The sequence below is a fragment of the Homalodisca vitripennis genome, chromosome 5, assembly GCF_021130785.1.
Source record: "Homalodisca vitripennis isolate AUS2020 chromosome 5, UT_GWSS_2.1, whole genome shotgun sequence".
Classification (NCBI taxonomy): Eukaryota; Metazoa; Arthropoda; class Insecta; order Hemiptera; family Cicadellidae; genus Homalodisca; species Homalodisca vitripennis.
Window position 1 is genome coordinate 86572271 of NC_060211.1, and position 25632 is coordinate 86597902.

A 25632-nucleotide genomic window follows, 5' to 3' on the forward strand; every position below is an offset into this window, starting at 1 on the left:
CAAATTCTTACAAATACTACAAACATTTGTCGAAGACCCTACATCATAAATAAGGAATGCTGTGAAAATAATTCATTAGCTGATTTAAATTTAAGAAATTATGAATTAGAAATCCAACTTGTACTAAGAGTCACATGTAGTGAAATGGCCTTCAGACTTACCCCATAATATCATTAATACATAAGATTAACCTCAAAAACTTTCTTAATTTTGGACATGGAATAATAGTTGATGGCTCTTTTGAAAAATACGATTAATACATATCAAATTACAAGAAAATATTCAAATACAATTTTAATGGAGATTTTTAAGAAAGAAGGTTACTATTGTTATTACTAATTTTTTTCATGTGACTATGTGAGTAATTCCTATTTTTAAAACAAATTTATTTGATTTTAAATACAGTGTATTTTTGTCCTTCTATATTATAGCCAATCTATTTAGCAAACCTGAAATAACCAACATAAACAAAAAATTCACTTTTTGGGGCTTGTTTACTGTGGACAAAAAATAAATTAGACAAATAACTAACAGTTATGCACTGTCTGCCGCTTGTATACAGAATGAGACATGTAAATGTAAGAGAACACCCTCACTGCATCTTTATAGTGAAAAGCAGTTATAGCTACCGACTTCAAAAATATTTCTTCAATATTATTTTTTATATTTTGCATGAGGGCTTTGAGTTTATTTTATCTCTTAAACTGTTGTGTTTGAAGTTTAATGTAAAAACTATAAACAAAACTTTTATTTTTCAGATCTCATCGCTATCCCTGATTTTGTTTCTGGAGCTATGGAAAACTGGGGTCTGATAACTTTCAGAGAAACTAGTATTTTGTACGATCCCGACTTTAGTTCAACCTCAAACCATCTTGGAGTGACTTTAACTACAAATCATGAACTTGCACATATGTGGTTTGGAGATTTAGGTAATTCAAATTTTTACCATTATAAATATTAAGTTTCCATTTATAAGTAGCGTGAAACCCAGGTTAACCAAAAAAGAATTTCGGAAAACCAAATTTTTGGTTAACCAAATTACATCTAAAAATAACCTATTAGTATTGTAGTGTAGGGGAAATGAATTATGTACATTATACTTTGAGGGATGATGGCAGGAGCAAGGGAGATAGTTAACTATTGTAATAGCAGCAGCGTGAGTCAGCAGGCGTTGGCATGGCATAACTAGCAGCAGTTAATGAAGGAGGGAGAGGGTGAATCATTTCAAGGACACATTATTTGCCCAGCAAGTCGCTACAGCGATGTGCCACGCACACATCCACTCTTCTGGCTAGACCCAAAGGGTTGTGCAGCATTCTGCTGTTGATATATACTATTTTGATCTGTTATTTATATACACGTTTATTAGGTTAGTTATTAGGTTAGTTAGGTTACTAATACATTTATTAGGTTAGTTATTACCTAATAAATATAATAATAATGTCCGGAAAAATCCTGTTTCCTTCACAACATTGTTTTATTATTGAGTATAATTCTTAATCTGTAGCTTGAATAAAATTTGAACTAGAAGTACAATTTTACTGTATATATTTTGAGAACTTTTTATATTATCTTGTAATTTTGAAGAATTTTATTTTACATTTTGATATATTAAGGCAATTAGGGCTAGTAAATTTTGCTATTCAAGAAGAATTTGATATTTAGTATAACTACTGGAATTAGAAGCTTCTTCTATGATTAAAACAATCTCTTGATTTAATGAGTAAAATAAAAGGTTCATAAACTGATTTAGAGATTTTTTAGTTTAGATGTTACATCAGTAAGTCGTTTTTATACAGCAGGCAATATTGTTTTATTACTTGAATAATTTATTTTAAATTGTTTTTACAATTCTACATTTTATTTAATATCTTACAGCACTATTGATTTAGTAAGTAAATGCCAATCTATGAAGTAGTTAACGTAGCTGACAATCCTTTATAAAGGCTCGATTTAATATTATAACATTTTATTTTCTATTATTCCTATTGTTTTATTTTTATATTGTTTTAGTAACAATGAAGTGGTGGGATGATCTTTGGCTCAATGAGGGATTTGCAACTTTCATGGCTGCCAAAGCCTCCGCTCACAATCATCCTGATTGGGATATGGTGAGGATCAGCGTTACGCTGAGCGTACAAATTACCATTAACTGAGTTTACTCGTGTAGTAAACGCAATAGTTGTAGCGTCACCTGTCCTAGTCCTACACTAAATGAAAGATTGAAGTTTATTCTATTCCTACTGTTAGATTGCAAACTATCTCTCTGTGTATTGAATAAAAAATACATTGCTTAAACTGAACCATGTTTCATTACTAGATTGAGCTGAAATTTTACATAAAAACTCAAATCCCGTGACATGTTATTTTTAAGAAAAATTAACAATTACTCGATTAATTACAACAGCGGTCTATTGATTTTATTTATTATTGTTTAATCTGAGTTTTCTCTGTGTATGTGTGTTAATTTTCTTTACTATATTAGTCGAACTCAAAGTAGGAATTGATGTTTTTAACAATTTTGATAATACTTGTTTTTTATGTTTATTACCAAGTTCAGTAACTAACATCTATGAGGAAAGTGTTTTAATAAATTTTGGCTGGTAAAGTTTATTCAAAGTTTCAAGCTACAGATATAAACAATTATGTACATGAAGTCTGCATTAATCCTACTATTCTTAGAAATTAATTATTCAGATACATAAGATTTAAAATAAAAAGATACAAATTTAACCTTGGATTCTTATAATAATTTAAAGATTGTTAAAATTTCATCCTGAAGATAATTTATTTTAGAAATAAACAGACAGTGGTCAGATCTCACTAATGTTTCAATATCGTTGTTAAGGATACAGTTTTCTTGATTGAAGACTTGATTGATGCTCTGGCGCTGGATTCAACTCTCAGCTCCCACCCGATCGTAAAACATGTCTCACACCCTGACCAGATAACAGAGATATTTGATCGGATATCGTATGCTAAGGTAAGATTATCTGAACTCCTAAGTATGTACATGTCGAATGAATAATACAAGTTAAAGTAATAACATTCGTAGTAATATTTATTGAAATTTGAATTAAATTACTGTATAAAGGGAGTATCTGTGATCTGAATGCTGGAAAGGTTCATGGGAGAGGACAGTTTCCGTCAAGTTGTAATGTTGTATCTGAAGACAAGTTAAAGTAATAAAATTCATAATATTATTTAGTGAAATGGTATGTTTGATTTATTTTATGTTTGAAATAGACTGTACGTATACAATAACTTTGCAAAAAGCTATCTAGAATCACTAAGATTTACTTACATTTACCAAGAAAACTTAAACTGTGTGTTAGTAGTGATATGTTGATTAATGCATATTATGCTTTTTTGCATCTCAGATTGTATATGGTATTCCTTTATGGAGAAATAGTACTTATATGAAAGAAGTTTTTTGATGGCAAAAATATGCTATACGGATCATTAAAGGACTGGACAATCGTAAATCTTATTTTCTTCTTTGTTAAAAGAAAATATGCATAAATATAAAATTAGATCTGAAATACATAATTTAACACAAGAAATAACTATGCCCTAGATTTACTACCTGCTAAAGTTACAAAAATAAATAACAGTATATTTTGCATGACAAATAGATTATTCAACAAATTGCCACAATCCGCTCACACTGTCACTGTTAATAAATTCAAAAATTGCTTGAAAAAATGGTTAAAGGAACCATTAAAGGAAGGTTTTCTACAAGGTTGACGACTATATATATAGCTACTGATTATGGTAAATTAAAACAAATTTTTTATTAATTTTGAATTGGAGGCTAAATTCAGACTAGATAGTTAAATGTATGTATTTTTATAAATGTTGATGTAATGTATATAGGCTATTAATTGTTTATTGTTTTAAATTTTGTTAGTTTATTGTTTTTTATGTTGTTAACTGTTGTCTAATTATTTATTTGTAAATGTATGTCTTTTAATCTGTTAGTAATTTACGTTTTATTGTTAAAACTATTACAATATAGTTTATATAATGTTATTCTATATTTATTTTAATTTATAATAGTTACAAACAGAATGCAACAAATGATGAAAAATTAAAATCGTGTTATATTGCTATTGACAAAATCTATTGCATCACTGTATGTTTAATGATGAATAAAATCTTGAATCTTGAAATTTGAATTAACTTATTGTGTAAAGGGAGCATCTGTGATCCGAATGCTGGAAGGGTTCATGGGAGAGGAAAATTTCCGTGAAGGTGTGAAGGCGTACCTGATAAACTTCCAGTTCAGGAACGCAGAGACCAACGATCTGTGGAGCTGTCTACAGCGGTATTCTACAGTCGATAAAAACATCCCGCACGTGATGGATACATGGACACGTCAGATGGGGTATCCCGTACTGACTGTTACCCAGGCGGGTGACACGATAACCCTTACCCAGCAGCGCTTCACCGCTGACCAGAACGCTAGTTATGATCCTAACGAGTCACCATATAAGTAAGTGAAGACAACCACTAGTTCTTTTAGTTCAGAAATTCAAGTTTCCTGACCTATCTCGTGATTTCCACTTATTTCAAGAACTATTTAGGCAGCATTTGGCACCGGTTTGCTGTGTACTTATATTTTTTAGGTAGCTACAGCCACCCTTACAGAGGTAGTCAGCTGTGTGTTCAGTAAACCTCCACTAATCTGGCATTTAATTGTGTGGCACGGATCTTATCCCTTTGGAGACTATTAGCGAATACGGAAAACTTCGGAATTCAAATATCGAAAGTGATGTAATAAATGTTTTTAATTTATTCAGTAACAAATTTTGATCCAATTTTTGTGAAAAAAGTCTAAAGAGATAACCAAAGTAACAAAATATAATGGTTTTGTAAATAGTATTTGTCTTTTCATTTGTTTATTATATGTCTGTATACATGCAATATTGCCCATCTGCTTCTTCTTCAGATTACGTGCCAGTTGCTGCTTCCTGGGAGGCCACTATTTTTGGACGAGTTTTCCTTTTCTGGGACCAAAATAAATTGCAGTATTAAAAAGAACAGAAATTCACAAGTCATTACGATGATTATATGATTATCCTATTCTGCCTCCCAAAAGGAAGGGATGTTGGTGAGAATTGAGTTAAATTCCAGTTGTTGCTATTTCTGATCGCCACATGTATTTTGCCAATAAAAAACTTTCCTCTTCCGTTTGAGGTAAATCCCAGAGGTAAACATATTTATTCATGATAAAATTAAATTAATCAAGCAAACAAAAGTCAGTGAAAACAAAAACTAAAAGAACAACAATTAATTATTTGAAATTTACAGGTGATTTGTGTGGCTTATTTTGAGATGTTTTGGTGTCAGGAATTATGACTCATCAGGTATTTTTCAATTCATTGTGAAATAAGGAAAGTATTAGTAACATTATAATGAAGTTTATTTTGGTACTCGATAAGGAAAACTTGTCCAAAAATAGTGGCCTCTGGATAATACCAATGTACCCAGATAATTGCTAAGATATGTTTAAATTGTAAATAGCCTCACTTATGCTGCTTCGTTTGATTTACATGAAGAACAATGAGTGTTCAAACTGCCAAGAAATAAGGAAAGATGTTGTGCTGTTTGCAGCAAAAAGTGCCTAAAAAGTGGTGGTAAGATGAACAAATCTAGAACAGCTTGCAAGAAGTATGAAAGAGGATTGCATGGAATATGTTATCCATGTAATGGATAATATTACAAATTCATACTAATATGTTTTTTGCAAGTAAATGACATATACTCTGATAACCCAGTTATTGCCATAAAGAAATAGCTATTTCCCCAAAATTCTGCAAATCCCATTGAAATAGCTTGATATTTCTGGTGTACTTCTTGTATTATAGACTGGTCTCCAAAGGGTTATCACCGTTTTTAATGACAGATTTAATTTTTATCATACAATCCATTAAAAAATAAAGTAATTTAAACTGATATATCTATAATCCTCTATTAAAAAAAGTTTATAATCTTTCCAAATACTTTTGGAATTGAAATGGAATGAAATGAAAATTACTTATGCATAAAAGTTATGTTTCAGAATAATATTTTATTTTAATTTGTGTTAAAATACAAATTGTACCATCTGGACGTAGATTTAACATATATGTGTGGTTCATCTGTGAAAATTGCAATATACTATTTATAGAGTGTAGTGGTTGAAATTTTTAAACACACTATTACTTCCTTCAATGAATGAATTTTTGGTCTCCAGACAGGTGTTTTTCTAGTTTGTTCGCATGCTTCAATACATCATATCAAAGAAGCCGCAGAAACGTCGGCAAAAATACAAATAGCATCAAATTAAACCACGAAAATACCATGACAGTAAAATAAAAATAGAAGGAGGCTGTAAATCTTGTTACAATATTCTTCTTTATTACGTCTCATTTATAAAAAAAAAATACAAAAGTAATTAATTTGTTTGTTGTTGTTGTTAACAGATACAAATGGGATGTACCAGTTACACACTTTACCTCAGATAACAAACAATCCACTCTCAACTGGCTATTGACGGAACAGCCCTCCTGTAAGTCCCTTGCTCTTACTTTAATATTATCTGTATTAGTATGCAACGTGAGTTGGGTACAAAAACTCAAGTTTTAATTTATAAATATTCTTTAAATATAAGGATGGCTAAGAGCTACAGTTAATCCTTTCAATGCCAGACAAGAATTTTGACGAATGTCCATTTCTCAAAGGAATTGTAATAAAGACTATTGACTATTTATTAGTAATGTTTCCTTAAAAAATTCTACTCACAATTTGGTCTAGGCTATTGTAAGTTTTGTTAAAGGAACTTGATTATGTAACATAAATAATTAAAATTCATAACTTGTTTTAAAGACACTTTTCACAGGATTTTTTTAATCCATGTGATATGTACACACACTACTATACTATTATTACGTAGAACCATGCTGACTTGATCTCCTTTGGGCCAAGCACAATGATGTGATGATGCCATTGCATTATTATAAATATACTAATACTAACTTATTTTTTTATTAAATGTAACAAGCCAGTTCTCATATTAAATTGTTTTTTCTTTATTTTATTTAAAATTATAAATTTTATGTTAAAAATTCTAGCACAATCTATTAAATGCTATGAAAGATATCAAGTTCTTCATTTTAAGTTATCGTGGCGGACGATCAGCTGAAGCCTGCGCACAGGCTGAATGCCCATGCAGGCTTTATTCCTTATTAATAAGCTAGATAACTAGTAAAACTATTGTTTTCAAAATAATTCTGTTTAGTGCATTACTATTGTAATTTGTAAGTGTATTTCATGTACAGTTGCTGGAATAAACATTCATTCATTCATGTTGAATGTAGATCCAGGTTATGCATCTCTCTACAAGGGAGTGTTGTGAAACATATTTTAGGTTTAATAAACTATTTAATATTAATCTGAAAAGTAAAATATGCATATATATCATTACTAAACTATTACAAGATTTTTATAAAATAATAATTTCCACCGGGATAGATAACATGGGATAATTTGACAAAGAATCATTCTCATTTATAAATAACAAGTTTAAATGTTGCAGTAAGTATCAAGATTGGCAATGCCCAGTGGTACAAACTCAACTGGCACTTCATGGGCTACTATAGAGTCAAGTACCCTCTTGAACATTGGACTACACTCACCAATGTACTTAACAATGATATCAAGGTCAGTTGTTTTTAATATTAACTAAAAATATAAATAAATTGTTTTAAAGTAATCAGAGTCCAATAGATTATTTCACAGGTATTAGAATATGTTCTGGTTTTCTTTAAACCATTCTTTTTAATTCACAATTATACTCAATTTAGTGATACCCCTTATTTTTGATTGAGATTTTAACATTTTATTGAAGTATTTAGAAGAAGTTAGTCATTAAGAGTATTAACGTAGATTTATCAAAAAACTATTTTGTAGAAAATGCTACTGCCAATGGCGCAGTGTAGCGGGTACAGCGGTTATCGCGAGATAACCGAATCAAGCAACGTCGAGCGTGGCTGCTGCTTAGATGGGTGACCCCTGAGCGATCCTGTCTTTGCAAGCAGCCCGCCTGCCCGGCCATTGGTGGTGGTTCGGAAGTCACCTTTAAGCCATTGGTCCTCAGGTTATGTGTTAGAGAGGGTTTCTTAGCCCTTACTTCGCCTGGTAAAATAAGACATTACTTTTCTTTAAGTTTATATACTTTTTATCCCCAAGGCCCAATTAGGAAGCACATTGAGTTAAACAAAATTAAAACATACATCTGTATTTTTTATTTGGATGATACTAATAAAAGAGATTATATTCAAACTGCCAATCAATGGCGCTGTCATGCATTTGTTTTACCTGTTCAAAAGACTTTAATTAAAAACTGATATCCTACTGAATATTCAGCGAATGTTTATATATTATTTATCGTTACTAAACTGATCATTCCACAGCAAGGTCTCACAGATGGGGGTGAAGGCAACAACAGGACCTGTCCCCGCCAACCCCAAGGTTTTTAGTTTAAACTAGTTGGTTGCATATTAGTCTATTTTTGACATAAAAATTACACTTATTTGTGAACTTTGAAATCAATCATAGTTACCTTTAGAACTCTTTCAAACTTAAGATGATTAAGCGTGTTCTTCATTCACCTTCCCAAAGGGTGTCATCTCATTTTCTTTCTTTCAAGGAGATGTTATCTCTCGGTTAGTGGCCCTAACATTGAGCTTGGATATCCGAGGGTTCATTTTACAAAGTGTATAGTCTGAGAGGAAATCCATTGTGTAAGTTTAGCAGTAAGCAAGAACACACTGTGTAACGCTTTCTATTGGCTGTCCTGTGTTAGCCTGGAATGTTGTTGTTATTTTTTGGCAATTTGGATGAAGATGGTGAGTTACCTCAGGAAGACCTAGTAGTTAGTTATTTTACTATTTGTAAATTAGCCAATCAACAGCAATTTTATCATCACCAAAATGGAAAATAGTTGACAGACTTTGAAGAAAACATTTACTTAATAGTATGGTTGCACTCCCCTCTAAAATTATTGTCATTCCAAAGTAAAAGATTCATATCTCTTGATCATGTACTTTTTAAATTTGTTTTGTCTGATTATACAGCATTAGCCATAATAAACAGTACTGAAACTGAATTAGCTGTAGTTGCCTTCTCGATCATCTGATTCAATTGTCGATTATTGCCACGGCTTTGTGTTCATTACTTCTTTCTTATTTGAAGCTAGTTTTTGCTAACATGGTGTTAACAACGGTAGAGAAAGCTATTATCGTAGAGCATTATTTTCGCTCATACGGAATTGGACGTGCGGGTGGGCCAAGCTTGTCATACACTGCATTACGTTTTCAGGAACATTTCCACAACAACCCGCCTAGTAATGCTGTAATTCTTAGTGTTGTTGAACAATTTTGAAGAACGGGTAGTGTTTTGACACAGCGAAAGGACTTTTCAGGTCGCCCAACTACTGTCTGTACAAATGAAAACCACGGAAGAATGTTGCAGCAAGTGTTACAGTCACCGAAAAGAAGCCTAATGCGAGCTTCTCTTAACCTGAATATTAGCAATACGTCAATGTGAAGGATTTTTAAAAACATTGGTGGTTTTCCCTACAGAATACAAACTGGACAAGCTTTGAACTGTAGAAACAAACTAGCCAGAGTTCAGTACTGTGCTTAAATGTTAGCAATATGCTATGAAGAACCTGAGTTTCTGAGTGATGTATGATTTACAGATGATGTTATGTGCACCTTAATGGTTTCATAAACAAGCAGACAACACGTTTCCTTGGATTTAAACATCCTGACATTGTTGTAGAGAGGCCACAGCATAGTAAGCATGTAACCATTTGGTGCACTGTGTTTGGGAGGGGTATAGTGGGACCATACTTTTTTTAGGCAACAATGGAGAGACTCTTACTGTAAATCAGTATCGATATAGGGCCATTCTTGATCGTTTTGTTAGAGACCTCAGGAGATTTTGTCGTCCACGAAACCTGCCATTCAGTTCACAGTGGTTCCATCAAGATGGCGCCACCAGTAACACTGCCGTTAACAACATTGCTTTCCTCCAACAAACCTTTGGCAAACCGTCTCATCTTCCTTAGAAAAAACTTTCCTTACCCAGCCCACTCCCTCCACATTACAACACCGGACGCCTATGTCTGGGGAATGTTGAAAGAAAACATTTTCCACGAGGACCCACCATCTGCCATCGTTCAACTCAAAGAAAAACTAACCATGTGTATTAGGAGAGTGGCAAAACCTACATAAACGGTACGAGTGTTGCCTCAAACTGAACGGGAGTCATATTGAACATGTTAATACCTGAGTGTAACCTATTTTGCTTCCTTTAACTTGCATTTATTGGATAAACTATATGTAATGTTATTGTTTTTACCATAAAAAATATTACCCCTTCAGTACTGTTTATTTTGGCTAATACTGTATTATTCGAAAAACTCAGTATGTATTGGCTATGTGAAATATAAACAGCAATATGTATTTTATTTAAGGGCTAACTATAGTGAAACAACCTTGAGTTTTACTCTAAGAACAATTTTAAGCACTTTATACCCTTATTTTTAGTTGTAGGGCTATAAAAGATACGTCACACACATCCAAATTTTTTTTATAATGAGTTAATTAAAAAAATTATTTAAACAATAAAGTACAAAAAAGTTACGATTTTTAAAAAATAAACAAATATTTCTGTTACTGAAAAATATCCAGTTGTGTAATAATTATATATTTAAAATTAAATATCTCCCACATTCTACAGCCAAAAATAAAAGTATAAGTGTTTGAGGTTTAACCTTATTTTTGTGGAGCTAAAATCAAGATGTTAGCCACTACAGCTGATTCTTAAGCAATCTAAAATCATATGCTACTGTAACACAAAACTCAGATGTTGATTTGCTTAAATAACTGTATTTGTGATTTTTTTAAATAATCAGACAACATTTAGTAGGATTGTAACTATTTTAGCGTACAGAAATGAATTTAACATTACTATTTTAGCGTACAGAAATGAATTCAACATTAAAGTGTGTAGCCGCAAACATGACGAAATACAAAAAATTCTTAACATCTGTACAGAACAGCAAACTAAATTTCTCGTTTTAACAATAGATGCTGACCTTTCCTGGACCGCTCATGTTGACGTACTAAGTAAGAAACTTAGCTCTGGAGTCTACATAGTAGGCAGAATGAAATGGATAGGTGGCAGCAAAGACCAGTAGAATCCTACATTAGATATGGCGTGATTGTGTAAGGAGGACCTCCAAACACAACCTCAAAAGAATACTTGTCCTTCAGTAAAAAGCTATAAGAGCAATTGCCAGTCTCACACCAATGGAAAGCTGTAGAGAGGCTTACAAAACTCTCAAAATCTTGACAGTCACGGTTCTGTATATTCATGCAGTGGTTATGCATATTGATCAATTGGAACTGCCAAGAGGTAAGAAACACCCATGTCTACAACATTTGAAGAGTTACTGACTACCAACGTCCTCCTCATCATACTACTAAATATACAAAAAAAAACCATCTTATGCAGGATAAAAATTTTCCAATTCACTACCAGAGAACCTGAAATGCCTACAAGGAAAAATGCTTTGAAGTCAATCTAATTTATTGTAAACTGTATGCCATTACATTTCTTAAAGATTATCTGATTTCTAAGTTGCTTTATTTACTTAGAAATTTACTGAACTGTTTGCATATACACAAATTTATGCACATTTATGACAGGCAATGGATGCTGCGGACCGAGCCAACCTGATGGACGACGTGTTCAACCTTGCGGAGAGTGGTCACCTGGACTACAGTGTGGCATTGTCTCTCACCACGTTCCTGCACCACGAAGATCACATGGTGGTGTGGACTATAGCTGCTAACAACTTGCTGTCTATTGACACTCACCTGCGACTCACTCCCGCCTACTCCAACTACAGGGTGAGTCACTAAACCAGGAAGCTAAAATTTTCAAATCTACTGACTGAATGGTGTTTAGGTTATTCTGTGTAAAATTACTTAAAATATATGTTTACGTTTGGTTAAACTATTTCTTGAAAAATAAAAGTTAATTTTGTCTTTGATATTTTACATAAGTGGATGTTGGGACACTGGTACGCTAAAGATTTACGAGGTGTGATCAAAAAGTTCCAGGATTTTATATACTATGGGAATGCAATGTCTCACAGCAATGCGGTTAGCAGCATTGTATTCCCTGACTCAACAGTAACACAGCTGTGTTTGCAGATCAATCATAACATCACTGAAAGTAACATTAGCACAGTTTGTTTGAGATTAGTTTTATAGAGTTTGGCTATTTTTTGTTTAATGAAAATGAATGTGAAAGAAGAGCAACGTGTTTGTGTGAAGTTTTGTGTGAAACTGAACAAAGCGTTTTCTGAAATCTTTTTGATGTTACAAGAGGCTTTTGGTGAAGAATGTCTAAGCTGATCATGCTGCCATCAGTGGTTCAAGAGGTTTAAAGATGGCCGAACATCCACAGACGACGATGCTCGTTCCGAACGCCCTTCAACGTCAATCAATGATGATAATGTTGCTAAAGTGAACGCTCTCGTACGATCAGACCGTCGACTAACAATCCGTGAAATGGCAGAAGAGTGTAACATTTCATTTGGATCATGTCAGGAAATTTTAGCTGAAAAACTTCAAATGCGTCGTGTTGCAGCAAAGTTTGTGCCAAAACTGTTGACTGAAGACCAAAAACAACACCGAATTCATGTTTCTGAGGAACTTCTTCAAAAGGCAAATGACGACGAAAGCTTCTTGGATCATGTCATTACGGGAGAATGTCATTATGTGGAAACAAAAGCCCAATCATCACAATGGACATCAAAAGGCTCTTCAAGACCTAAGAAAGCACGTCAAGTCAAATCAAATGTGAAGGTCATGCTTACGGTTTTCTTTGACTGTAAAGGTGTCTTCTATTATGAATTCCTTCCACAAGGTCAAACAATTAATCGTTTTGTTTATTTTGAAACCCTCAGAAAATTGCGTAATGCTGTGAGAAGAAAGAGACCTGAGCTGTGGCAAAGTGGTGATTGGGTCCTTCATCATGACAATGCTCCTGTTCACTCTGCATTAGTTATCCGTGACTTTTGGGTAAAAAACGCAATGACTGTCATTCCTCAGCCCCCCTACTCACCTGACCTGGCTCCAGCAGACTTTTTTCTCTTCCCGAAGCTCAAGAGACCCCTGAAAGGACGAAGATTTCAAACAGTTGACGAAATAAAAGAAAAAACGACAGAGCTGCTAAACACCTTTACAAAAGAAGAGTTTTCTGGGGCCTTTGATCAGTGGAAACACCAGTGGGAAAAGTGTGTAGCTTCCCAAGGGGAGTACTTTGAAGGAGACAAATTCGAATAACCTGTATGTTGTATGAATAAATGTATAAAAATTCAGTCCTGGAACTTTTTGATCACACCTCGTATGTCTATCTAAATATTTTGAATAATCATATAATTTTTGGAATGGTGTAGTTTGTTTTAGTTAAAAAAATGATATGTTAGCTGTTGATACCACTCTACCATATATACGAAGTTGAAACTGTACATGTATATTCCCAGTCCAGAATTGCCATATTGTGTTTTGCTAGAAATACAGTTTAGCAGTCTCATGCTCCTATGGCTGCAAGCTCCGACTAAAATATCCCTAATTATGTACAAGTTGATCAAACAGAGTAGCTGCTATTTAGAAAGAAAAAAAATAATCAAACTGGAAGGTTCTAACAACTTCTACTACAAACCCACAGACCAAAGAAATAGACTGGGCACAGATGAGCGACGAGTGAAGCCAGCTCAGCTCGGTGGCACTAATGAGGAGTGGGGAAAAATGCACGAGTCATTCACTTCCGAGCTTTACTCAACCTCAATTGTCGGACATTGGTGCAAGGAAAGTACCAATAAGGGTGTGTGGTTCTGTTTTAACTTCTGTAATAATCCTTATATGAGAATACCCAGTACACTTCTTTCTTTGGTCTGTGCCATATACCACATACTGTACACCATTTACTGCATACCTTGGCCTTTATACTCTGTACCAATCAATTATTCTGATGCTGTTTTGTTGTTATAGAGATACCTGAGAAAATTGATCACTCCCCATTTCAATGATTCTCTCTGGAGTTTCCCACTGGATGCGACTTTCCTTCAAAAGTAAGACCTACAAAGATAAAATAACCTAAAGTTACAAAAATTTGTGTATAATGAGTGTCGAAAAAGTTGTCTGTAAGCATATTTGGGTAATTGTCTTCCTACACGTTTGTGTTGTTAATACCTGTAAATACCATCCATTTATTAAATATTATTTTCTAATTGCTACAAGTCTTTTTTGTTTGTGAGGTTATGAATATAAAAATTATTATCTGATGATTTAATTTATGTACATTTTGCGTTATTTTATAATTAAAGGAAATCAAAACGTACTACATGCCAATGGGTTGATGCAAGGCACAATGACATGATGTGACTCTGGAGCAAATATGTCATTTCAAATTCTATATGCTACAAGTAATTAATAGAGAGCTGAATTTTCCCCTGTTGATAACTGTGACATCATGTGTAATTTAAAAAATTATTTGATTTTCCCCCCTTGTACTTTTTCCTTCCCTTCCGTCACCTAATCATCAATATTGTTCAATCCAATTCTTACCAGTTCTTTAGGAAATCATCTGCAAATAAAACGTAATAGAATGAACTTTTAAAACGTGTTTTATTGTATTTAATATGACTAAAAAAAGGCTTTGATCATGTTTCCTAAAACCTCATAAGTATTTTTGCTGTTAAAACAAATAATCAAAACTCACTTATATTTGATTAACAAAAAGTTTCTGTAAATATTAATGACAATGAATGGTGAAATATGTTTTAAGTAGAAATGGTAAGCTGCAATCTATTTTTCTATATGCTATAATAATATACATTGATTTAAAATTGGTATGACAAATAATAGGCTGTAATTTCATTTTTATAGTAATAATATATCAATGTAAAATTTGTATTACAAATAACTTGCAAATGGAAGTCTATGATGTGTCACTGCGGAGCAGCATTATACTCAGAAACACGTGTTGTTTAGTAGATTGATAAAATAATATTCAAAGGGGGAACATTGGGGATCCGCCCTCACTCTCATAGGTACTATAGTTAGAATTATCCTGTGAGAATGATAATCTAACGATAATGACTGCAGCAATATTGTCTGATTAGTCAACAAGAAAAGCACCATAAAGCATCTTTAAGTGAAGCTGACTTTCGTATGAAACATTCCAAAGATCTGGGCTCAAAAATTGATCCCAGAGGTGATTCTTTTGGTCGCTTCTACCTGGTTCATCTCATACAGCAACTAATGAAAAGTTGTTGTAGTTTACTTTTAATGTCAGTGCATCAACTAATAGATTTTATATGAAACAGGAAATGCTGAATAATTGCATTCACAGAATACATTACTATTGAAAAAAACATTATCATTGGTAAAAAGTATTTTTATCGTTGCATAGAATGTTGTCCTATCTATTTATTTTTGTCTGTTTTGTTTATTTAAGACAAGAAACTGAGGAAACGCCTCATTCCACTTAATGTATAAGGACCTTTGTGCTGGTTCCGGATTGGCAAAATATTTAGGATGGTGTAACGATAGGGGTTGAGTTAGCCTTCTGGCTTCTACCAAGATCCCATATAATATCCACCATGAGTTGGGGTTGTGGGCACTGTCTCAGAAGTGTAGTCTAGACCAGGGGAAATTAAACTCCCTCATGTTTATGCTTGTGAAAAATTTAAAAAAATACAACTAATTTGTGTAACTTTACTATCACAGTTAGTAGTAGAGAAAGAAAGTCAAATTAACTAAAATGTATTCCAAAAAATGTATTTGTTGGAAAATCAAATTTTTTTTCCTTTCTCCATATGTTCTCTTCATTGACATAGAAAAGGAATGGTTATTGTGTTAATATTATTTTGTTAGATTTATAAAAATTCATTTAAATTTCAGTGTCATCCACAGAGTGAGCATTTTGACAAATTTGAATTAAACTATTTCCATAAAAGTATGTAAATGTCAGACGACATCTAATGGATAATTGAAGTATATTTTAGGAAACTCAAAATAGTACAAGGGAATTTTAAGTCATGGAAAGGAATGATGTGCTCTGCAAAAAACTGTATAATAGTAGTATAGTTGGGTGGCCAGTTGTGTGTTGTGTTTGAACTGTATTTAAACTGTTATCAGGTCACAACAGGTACGCATGATTGGACTGGGCTGCAGAGTGGGGGTTCCTACATGTTTGGACAAGGCCAAGCAGCTGTTCACTGACTGGCTACAGAATAATGGTCCTAAACCTCATGTAGAGATTAGAAACCTGGTCTATTACTATGGTAAGTAAAGTTTCTATTTTTTAGTAATTTTGATTCCAATTAGTTAATCACATTTACTTATTGAAAATGTTTCATTATTTGCTATTGTCTCAATGTTCAATATTTTTCTGACAATTTTGTTCAAATGAAGGTACTCTTAAATCCTTTTTGAGTAATCAATTTTGAGGGAGTAGTTTTTGTCACTTTTGGTGGTAGAGAAATGAATTTTCTACGTTTAACCTTTTTTTTACATAGATTCAACCAACAATGTTGTCAATGTGGCTGGTTTATGGTTGCAAATTTTCAAGTCAGTTTATGTGTTAACGGTATATATGCTGACTATGAACTGCAGTCAGTGTACTCTTCATATCCATAAAAACAAAACTTAATGTAGGCATTGGAAAGTGAACAGAGGATATTTCTTTGAGAATATAAAATCTGTAGAGTGAATGATGATGCAGGTATCGCAGAGAGTGGAGAGGACGAGTGGGACAAAGTGTGGACACTCTACCTGGCAGAGTCAGACCCCCAGGAGAAAGTCAGGCTCAGGACTGCCTTATGTGCAGTAAAGGAGCCTTGGATACTGGCAAGGTGAAACATTTTGCAACATATTATAACAATGATTTCAATTTTATTGTATTGCAATAAAACTCCAATTATCAGAACTTTGATTATCAGAAACCCGGGTTATTGGAAACGACTTGTGAAGTAGTGAAAACAATTTCGAGAAGTTGCAGAAAGGAAAATAATTTGGGCAAGCACCAACCCCAATATTGTATTGACACTACTCAAAATATTTATTGCGAGGGCTGTCAATAGAACACAACTGCCTTGTTTCCGAACTGATGTTCGCAAAAAGCTGCAATAAAAACTCTCTCCTCAATGCCACCTGACCTTTCATTAGCGGGGCACTTAGTCATAACTGTACCCTCAGTGAATGAGTTACCATCCTTCCCCCCTACATACCACCCACGCTGCCACCATCATCCCTTAACACATCTTATCTTGGAATGTCAATGCCGCATTCACCAACCCTGCTGGCAGCAGCTAAACCTGTTTCACCTATATCAATGTAGAGAAATTCCATAGTCGAAGTTCATAGCTTTCTTAGTGAAAGCACTTGTGATGTAATATGATATGGTCCTATGATATTTTTAAAATGGAATTAGTCATATGTTATGCTTCAGGTTTGTATTTTTCATTCATGATTAAGAGGACCAGAAGTTAAGCAAAATTGTGAGTAATTTTTATTTCATGTTTTGCATTTCAAGTTCAAATTAATTATATTTCCAAAGCAAAGTTGGAGTTTGCTATTTTGTCCCGAGAAACAATATAAATAGACCTATATATAATTTTTTAATGAGGTTAGATTCAAAACATTATAGTATTCAAAATTGTTTGGATATAGATATTGTTATTAAAAATTAAAACTAAAATCAACATCAATAATGCACATTTCAATACTTACATTCTGATAGTTATCATCTATATGTAAAGAGGATTCCATGTACAGTAATTAAATGTTCTTGCTTCCCAATATCATACCGTTGTTCATATCATTGCTTGCAATATCCTACTACTTCCTCGGTCCAGTTTTTATATACTTAATGTAAAAATAGAACACTAATAATGTGAATGTAACATATTTATGGTTAATTCTATTCTGAGTAAATTACAAAAACAAAACCACATGTGATTACAACAACAATAAACTTTTAAAGTAGCTGGTAACACCTCCCTCTCTAATGTTGTTGTGGTATATTGCACTTAATTACCTGGTCAATATGTCTTCTCCATAACTGTCCATCATCCATTCTGACTCTGTAGGTAACACGCCCTTCCCTAGATTCTATTCGTTTGAAGTTCCATTTTTCTTCTTCATTCCTGTAGTCTCTCACTTGGACTCTATCTTCAACCATTAGAACTCTCCAAATTCAATTGTGATATCTTCATAATTACTAGTTGTGTTTTAACTATGGTTTGAGTGAAAAAGATTTGTTTTCACTCTTCTTCCACACATTAGGCGATATGATGAAGTGTTAGTCGTGTTGGAGATTGTCGAAGTTGCATAAGAAATTAGCTTATTTTAAATTGTAAAGTTCCCTTCTCTCCTGCCATAGCGAGTATGCTCTTCTTCAGTGTTTGGACGTATCTTTCCACTTGTCCATTCGAGTTGGGATGATACTATACTGTTTTCTTATGGCACTACTGCAACCCATCTAGTGAAGGCATCCACAACTATCAGGTATTGTAGGCCATCAGTAGGACCTGCATATTCAATATGTATTCTTTCTCAAGGGCTTGAGGGCTGTTCCCATGTATGAACAATTTGTGGTGGCACATTCTTAGTTTCCACACATTGTGGACAAGAAGTTACCATATCCCCAATTTCCTTCTCCCTATTTTTCCATGAACAATAACTCTGTGCTAAAGCGTTCATCTTTGTTTGGCCAATATGTGCTATATGCAATCCATGTAGTACATGTTTAACAAGAGAGTTTGGGATCATCACTTTCCAGCCTTTGAGTAGACACCTGTCCTGAATGGTTAATTCATTATCATGATACCCATATGTTTCAACAGACAGTCCATGTTGTAGTGCTTCCAATATTAGACTTAAGTTAACATCTTTCTTTGTTTCTTCAGTAATTTATTACTTTATGATTTAGATTCAGATTTTCCAATTGGTTGATTTGAAATAATGAGTAAGTGTCAATCAAATTGTCTTGAAGTGTTTCTGTTGGAAAAACGGAAGAGGTAATCTGCGTTACCATGTTCCAGCTGAGTTAGTTGGCAGAGTTTTAGATGGAGACTCTGGTGTCATGGTTTAGGATCAAAACATAGGGCTGGAAGCAGCTTGTCTTTACTCGTCCTGACCATCACCTTCCTGTCCCATTGTTTCAGATCACGCTGTGCTAAAGAAAGAGCCGACATCGATTTTCGTTTTAGTGTCCCACTTTCATCTGTGCCTGTGTGATTTATGATTGTGTTTCTTGTACTCGTGACTTGTACTTGGGACTTGCAGTGACAACGCCTGGACTAGACTCCAAGCAGCTTTTTGATATGTCTGAACCCTTTTCTTTCCCTTCTTTCTATTCTTTATTTTTGTGTTTACTAATATCTCCCCCATCTGACAAAAAGGATAGATTCCAATCCTCGAAATGTTGTGTTATACCTTATGTAACGATAACGATGGCAAATGTCCGAAATCCTGTTATATCACTAAAGTTGATCATGGTGGGCGAGAAATACGCTACATTTGTGTTGGCTGTGGAGCAACTGTGTGTGTGTTTTTTCTATAACAATGCCAATGAAAACTCGGTACTTAAATGGTTAACATAACCTTGTATTATCGGAAAGTTTGGTAATCTGAAACGTGTTCAGATATTTCCAATAATTGAGGTTGTACTGTTACTCTAAAATTAAAATACAGGCCTATTCTGATATTGAAAATTCTATTAATAACTAAAAATACCTTTGTACTCCATTTCTCATAAACTATCAATTCCATAAAAGAGGAGGGTCAGTTGATAGTGGGATTGTTTTCTAGCAAAATTTAACAGTTTGAGTGGATATCCCGTAATCACTAGTATTATAAGCTCCACTTACTCTGTTAAGTCTATTTTGTTGTTTGTAACGAAACTTCCAGTACCACCATGAAAAACTAAAATACAAAAGACATGCACAGTTTGCTCTGCAAGGGGTTTGGTGGGGTGTGGGAAGGCCAAGAGAAACTTATTCTGGTATTGTGAATGCAAAATTCTGTTGTGTAAAACTCCATATTTTAAAGTATATCACACAAAAACATTTCCAAATAAATAAAGTTGTACTTATTGTATGACTAGGCTGTTTTGTGTGTAAATTAACCTAAAAGATATTGTAAACTGGAATTGTTTGCTTTTTATTTGTATAACAAACTTTGATTAATAATCAATTACATTTTTTTTTTTAAGAATATCAAACTTTTTTTATATACTATAACAATAATAAAAAATAAATATTAAGTTCTATGTCATAATAAAGAATAAGACTCAGGGATTTTAACAATTTAAGTATGTAGTTTTTATAACAACTACTTTCTAAGTTATGATTATAAAAAACACTACTAACAGCCAGCACTCAAAGTGTTTAATATATGTTTTTAATACAGTTGTGTTTCACTAATGGTTTTGTACATTAAACTTAGATCCAATGGCAATCAGAAATATATAATATTTTGATAAGAATCCTTTGTACATAGGGTACATGCAAATGTCCATAACTTCCAACTTTTATCATCAACAGATGTATCAGATGCATATATATTATTTGCTATTTTAAACAAAACAATACCTATAATAGTGCGTAGAAATTAATTTCGCACAGTCATATTGTTTTACTTTAAAAGTAATTGTCCAACATCAATTTTAATATTTCTTTTGCAAAAAACAGGAAAAAACATTTAAATTTTTAATTTACATAATGAAAACCTTTTTTGGTAACCTCATGAAAATCGAATTCACTTTTGAGGGTTAGACATACAAATGTTTTAAGTCATTCATACGCAGAAAAAGTATATTTTATTCATTCATACAATGTTTATTTTTAAGTATTTGCGTGTGTTGTATGTACACAATTTGTTTTTCAGTGACTTTATTATATTAGATATAACTCATATATTTATGGTAACATCTAAATCTTTTAGAACTAATAATGTATAAAATAAGGGTAGTATGATTTTGAAATGGAATTTTAAAATTTATTTTAGGTTGATAGAACGAGCTAAAAATGAGGACTACGTCAGATCCCAGGACTACTTCATACTGCTCAGCTCCATAGCCAACAATCCAGTTGGAAATGGTCTCCTCTGGGATTGGGTCAGGTAATTATTGAAGCACTGTATCAATGTTTATGTAAGTTATTGTCCTGGATCTTACAGTCATTATTTTTGTAATTTTAAATTTTATTAGTTCTTGTAATACTTAAACAATCATCTTTGTAACAACTATATGGAAGGTTGGGTTGATTCCTATTAAATAATAAAACTTGTATATACAGATTAATGAGATGTGTATTTTATTTAGTACAATAATAGACTGTTTGAAATATTGCGAAGTAAACAAACAAACTGTCTTACTAATAACAATCTTCGTTGCTAGGTACCGAACCGTACAGAACTATTGCCACAAAACTATGGAACAACAGACAACTCTCTTTGTACAGTCGTGCATTAAATCGAGAATAAAAATCTAATCTATCTTCAATTGCCTATGAGAGTAAGAATCCCGATTAAGACTTGTGAGAGCCTATAAGGTAGTTTAAGAGCTCTGTCACCCCAGCAGTCCAAATACTTTTACTACGATGTAAGCCTACCAAATAAAGGTACATCAAATGTACCAGTAGGCTTAATAACCAAAGACCTATGCATCATGAATGGACAAGAAGATGTAAAAAACAAATACAAAGACGAATATATTACCCAACACCTATCAAGCCTACTATATAACCTCTTTCAATAATAGTTTCAGAATAAAAGTAGTTAAAGACCTACCCTGAGTTAGGTTCCCCGTTCTAGCTGGACGGCAAGAGCGATGCGACCCCCGACTAGCACGACAGATACAAACACATAGTAAGTAATGTGAGTGTCTTACCTGAGCAGCAGGGGCGACAGTTGCTGTTGTCGGTCATGCTACAAGCGCTTCAGATACAAAACAGGTTTTTATTTGGTAGCACTACACCTGTGATATGACAGAGTGACATCGTCATCTGCCTCAGTCTTTGTCACATCATCTTCGGTGTGAGTCGTTTTGTTATGGCTCTGGTTATATCTAGTGAATTATTCATATCAGACGTGCAGAAGCACCCCAGTTTTATGGAATTTGAACAACATAAACTACCAAAACATGCTGATGAATGATCGATTTTGGGCTTCAATGGGAGAGGTAGTGAATTTACCAAGTTATTTGATTTTATTACAAATGAGATAAGGTTGTATAGTTTGATGCATGATTATCTGTGGTAGTTATGAATGACACTACCTCTGATACAGAAAAAACTCGGTTAATAATTAAGCTATGGCAGTAAAAATAACAAAACACTCTTATACAGTAAATACGAGGGTAATTTGGAAAGTAAGGTCCGATTCGCGTTAACCAGACAAACAGTAAGCGAGCAGCGAAATGCGCATGCACCCTGACTCCCAGCATGCATTGCCCGCAGAACGACGCCATTTGCAGTGAAATCGTTGTAGTCTGCTGTTGTCTGTGCCTTTTTAAAATGTTTAAAACTATTGAACGTCCCGCTGACTGTGAAATACGGTCTGTGATACGGTTTTTTGACAGCAAGGAACGTTTCAGCAGCGGATATTCATCGACAGATAAGTGAAGTGTACGGTCCAAATGCAATGAGTGACAGCAAAGTGCGGAAGTGGGTCAGAGCTTTTAAAGATGGACGGGAAAATGTCCATGACAAACCACGATCTGGTCAGCGGTCAGTGATCACCGAAGATTTGGTGAAAGCCGTCTATGAAAAAATTCGTGAAGATCGGCGATTCACTGTTTCTTCATTAGCAATAGAATTTCCAAACGTGAGTAGAACCACATTGTTTTAAAATTGTTTCTGAAATTTTGGATTTTCGCAAATTGTGCTCATGTTGGGTTCCCAGGCTGCTTACTGAGGAACACAAAAAAAAGAAGAATGGGTATTGCTCTTGAATTTTTGATCCAATATCATCAGGAAGGTGATAACCTTTTAGACCACATTGTGACGGGTGACGAGACATGAGTTTCCCACATAACCCCAGAAACGAAACGCCAGTCGATGGAGTAGCGTCACTCAACGTCACCGGTTAAAGTGAAAGCAAAACAAACATTGTCCACACGCAAGGTTATGGCGACAGTGTTTTGGGATAGACGTGGGATATTGCTAGTCGAGTTCATGGAGCGAGGAACAACAATAAATGCGGCCACTTATTGCAACACTCTGACTAACCTTAGACGAGCAATACAGAACAAGCGACGTGGCCTATTGACAGCTGGAGTTTTGTTGTTGCATGGCAATGCCAGGACCCCACTCTGCCAACCAAACCCAAAATCTCATCAAATTGTTTGGTTGGAAACAGCTAGAACACCCGCCATACAGCCCAGACTTGGCGCCGAGCGACTTGTTTCGCTACCTAAAAGAGTTCCTAGGCGGTAAGCGCTTGACGACACTGATGACGAGGTGAAAGAAGCAGTACAAGACTGGTAATCGTCGCAGGCGGGCCGACATCTATGACACCGGCAATCAAAAACTTGTAGATCGTTATGACAAGTGTTTAAACAAAAGTGGAAATTATGTAGAAAAATAGTGATTGATGTCAGGAATCAAATAAAACAAGTTTTTTTGAAAAAATCTGTAGTGGTTTTTTTTTTTTTTTAATAAAAAACGGACCTTACTTTCCGAATTACCCTCGTAAAATTGATTTCTGGTGAACAATTAATTTGACAAAGAATTAAAATTAGTAAGATTCAATTTGATTAACAAAAAAATAAATATTAGTACATACTCGATGCAGGTGTTTATTGTTTGGTGGCCAGGTTATTATTCATTTTTCAGTTTTTTCATTGAATGTATGATAAACAAGACTGAGGACTGTTTTAGTCCAAAAACAATATGACAAAAAATTATACCATACGTTGTTTGCTCTAATGTTCACTGTAAATTATAGCATTTGTAAACTACTTAAGGGGAGGCGGTACCCCTATCTTTGTAATGTTAACATAGGTACCATTATCTCAGAAACTAATGGACCAATCAACCTAAATTTTTTTATACAACATATATAGGTATTTAAGCAACTACTGAGTTTTTTTGGTGCTTGTATCTTAAAAAATAAATTTTTTTATGATTTTTTTTTTCAAACCCATATTGAAATATCAAACTTGGAATTTAGAATATTTTTTTTAGGTACCTAATTATAATAGGAGGCATCTCAAAAAAACTCAGTAGGTGCCAAAATACCTATATAAATGTGTGTAAAAGTTTCAAGTTGATTGTCCAAGTAGTTTCTGAGAAACGTGTACCTTTGTGTGCAAAAACTGTAAAAAAGTAAATTTGCGGGAAATCGCAAAAAACGAATATAATGACCTATTTAGCTATGTTATATAATATTTTTACCTATATATGATATGTAATTGGTTTTTTATAATTAAATGTGATCTTTATATTAATAGAATAGGCTATATATGCTTTTAATATTTAGAATTATCTATATTGGAAAATTTGTATATCAAAAAGTAACGCGATGCGGGTTAGGCCTATAGTCATAAACGGAGTGAAAGATAATACAAAAAAAATTAATTAGGCTATATTATTTCAAACATTTTTGAGTTTAGAATACATTTATAAGAGAAATAACAGAGAAAATTATGAAATAGAACTTGTACCCAGCCACAAATAGAGTAAAACAATAACAAAATTATAGAAAAAAACATGCAATTTATTTACCGTAGCATTAGTGCATTCCTGGATCATATGCAGGCTTCCTCTTCAAAATCCTCCTCAATCCTTCTTTTTAAATTCCTGGTTTGTCTCCTTGCTTGTCTTTGAAAGTCACTTATCGCACAATTTGCTCGTCGCACTCGCTCGTAGTCAAAACTTTTCATTGCGTCAATTGTCCTCTTGCAAGGTTCAATGCCTACTGCTCTAAGCATTTTGCATTTTGGCTATGTTGCCATCATTAAAAGTAGAAATAGCATCATAAGCACCAAACTCAAGTGTGTTCAATGTCACAAAAATCTTTTTTTGGCACTCTAGACCAGATGACATTATTGATGCTTTCATTGACATTCTGCGTCTTACCGTGTAAACATTTTCGAAGAAGGTCAGGATTTGCTAAAGCCTGAAAGATTGGTTTCAAGGCTAACATTATAGCTGAAGGAATGCTGTTCTTATGAGAATATGGCTCTTTAGTGTGCTTTGCCTTGTTGTATTTACACCATGTATTTTCTCCTGACGGGCAAAGGCCATGCTGGAGGATTGTCGTCCGTCGAAAGTTTATGAAAATATATGGCCCAAAACCGCTGCCTTCATGTTCTGTAGGTTATCAGTATTTTTCCTAATAGCATTTCCATAATAGGTTTTGCAATTGATCAATTATGCCATCTGTTAGTCTATTCTTTCCACCTAGTTTGCCGCCATCAGAAAGTGTTACGCCTTTTGAGGTCTCTTTTTAGTTTCCTTAGCCTAGACCCCATTCTCTTTTGAATATGGCCTATACA

The 25632-nt window shown here is 33.8% G+C and overlaps 2 protein-coding genes across 5 annotated transcripts in view; one reads left to right on the plus strand and one right to left on the minus strand.

Annotated features, from left to right (window-relative positions):
- The window catches only part of LOC124362467 (glutamyl aminopeptidase-like), a 65909-nt gene extending 44629 nt beyond the window's left edge, over positions 1 to 21280 (plus strand). For all 4 annotated transcript variants that reach the window (XM_046816993.1, XM_046816994.1, XM_046816995.1 and 1 more), the window contains 11 exons: positions 759 to 929; positions 2014 to 2111; positions 2849 to 2983; positions 4197 to 4495; positions 6468 to 6553; positions 7580 to 7704; positions 11763 to 11966; positions 14118 to 14197; positions 16269 to 16414; positions 16855 to 16984; positions 21141 to 21280. In XM_046816993.1, coding sequence (XP_046672949.1) covers positions 759 to 929; positions 2014 to 2111; positions 2849 to 2983; positions 4197 to 4495; positions 6468 to 6553; positions 7580 to 7704; positions 11763 to 11966; positions 14118 to 14197; positions 16269 to 16414; positions 16855 to 16984; positions 21141 to 21258 — 1592 coding nt within the window. In that variant the 3' untranslated portion in view covers positions 21259 to 21280. The remainder of the gene's footprint in view (positions 1 to 758; positions 930 to 2013; positions 2112 to 2848; positions 2984 to 4196; positions 4496 to 6467; positions 6554 to 7579; positions 7705 to 11762; positions 11967 to 14117; positions 14198 to 16268; positions 16415 to 16854; positions 16985 to 21140) is intronic.
- Positions 21281 to 23542: 2262 nt separating this feature from the next.
- The window catches only part of LOC124363543 (nipped-B-like protein A), a 128623-nt gene continuing 126533 nt past the window's right edge, over positions 23543 to 25632 (minus strand). The window contains exon 25 of the mRNA XM_046818793.1: positions 23543 to 23641. Within this exon, the coding sequence (XP_046674749.1) occupies positions 23543 to 23641 (99 nt within the window). The remainder of the gene's footprint in view (positions 23642 to 25632) is intronic.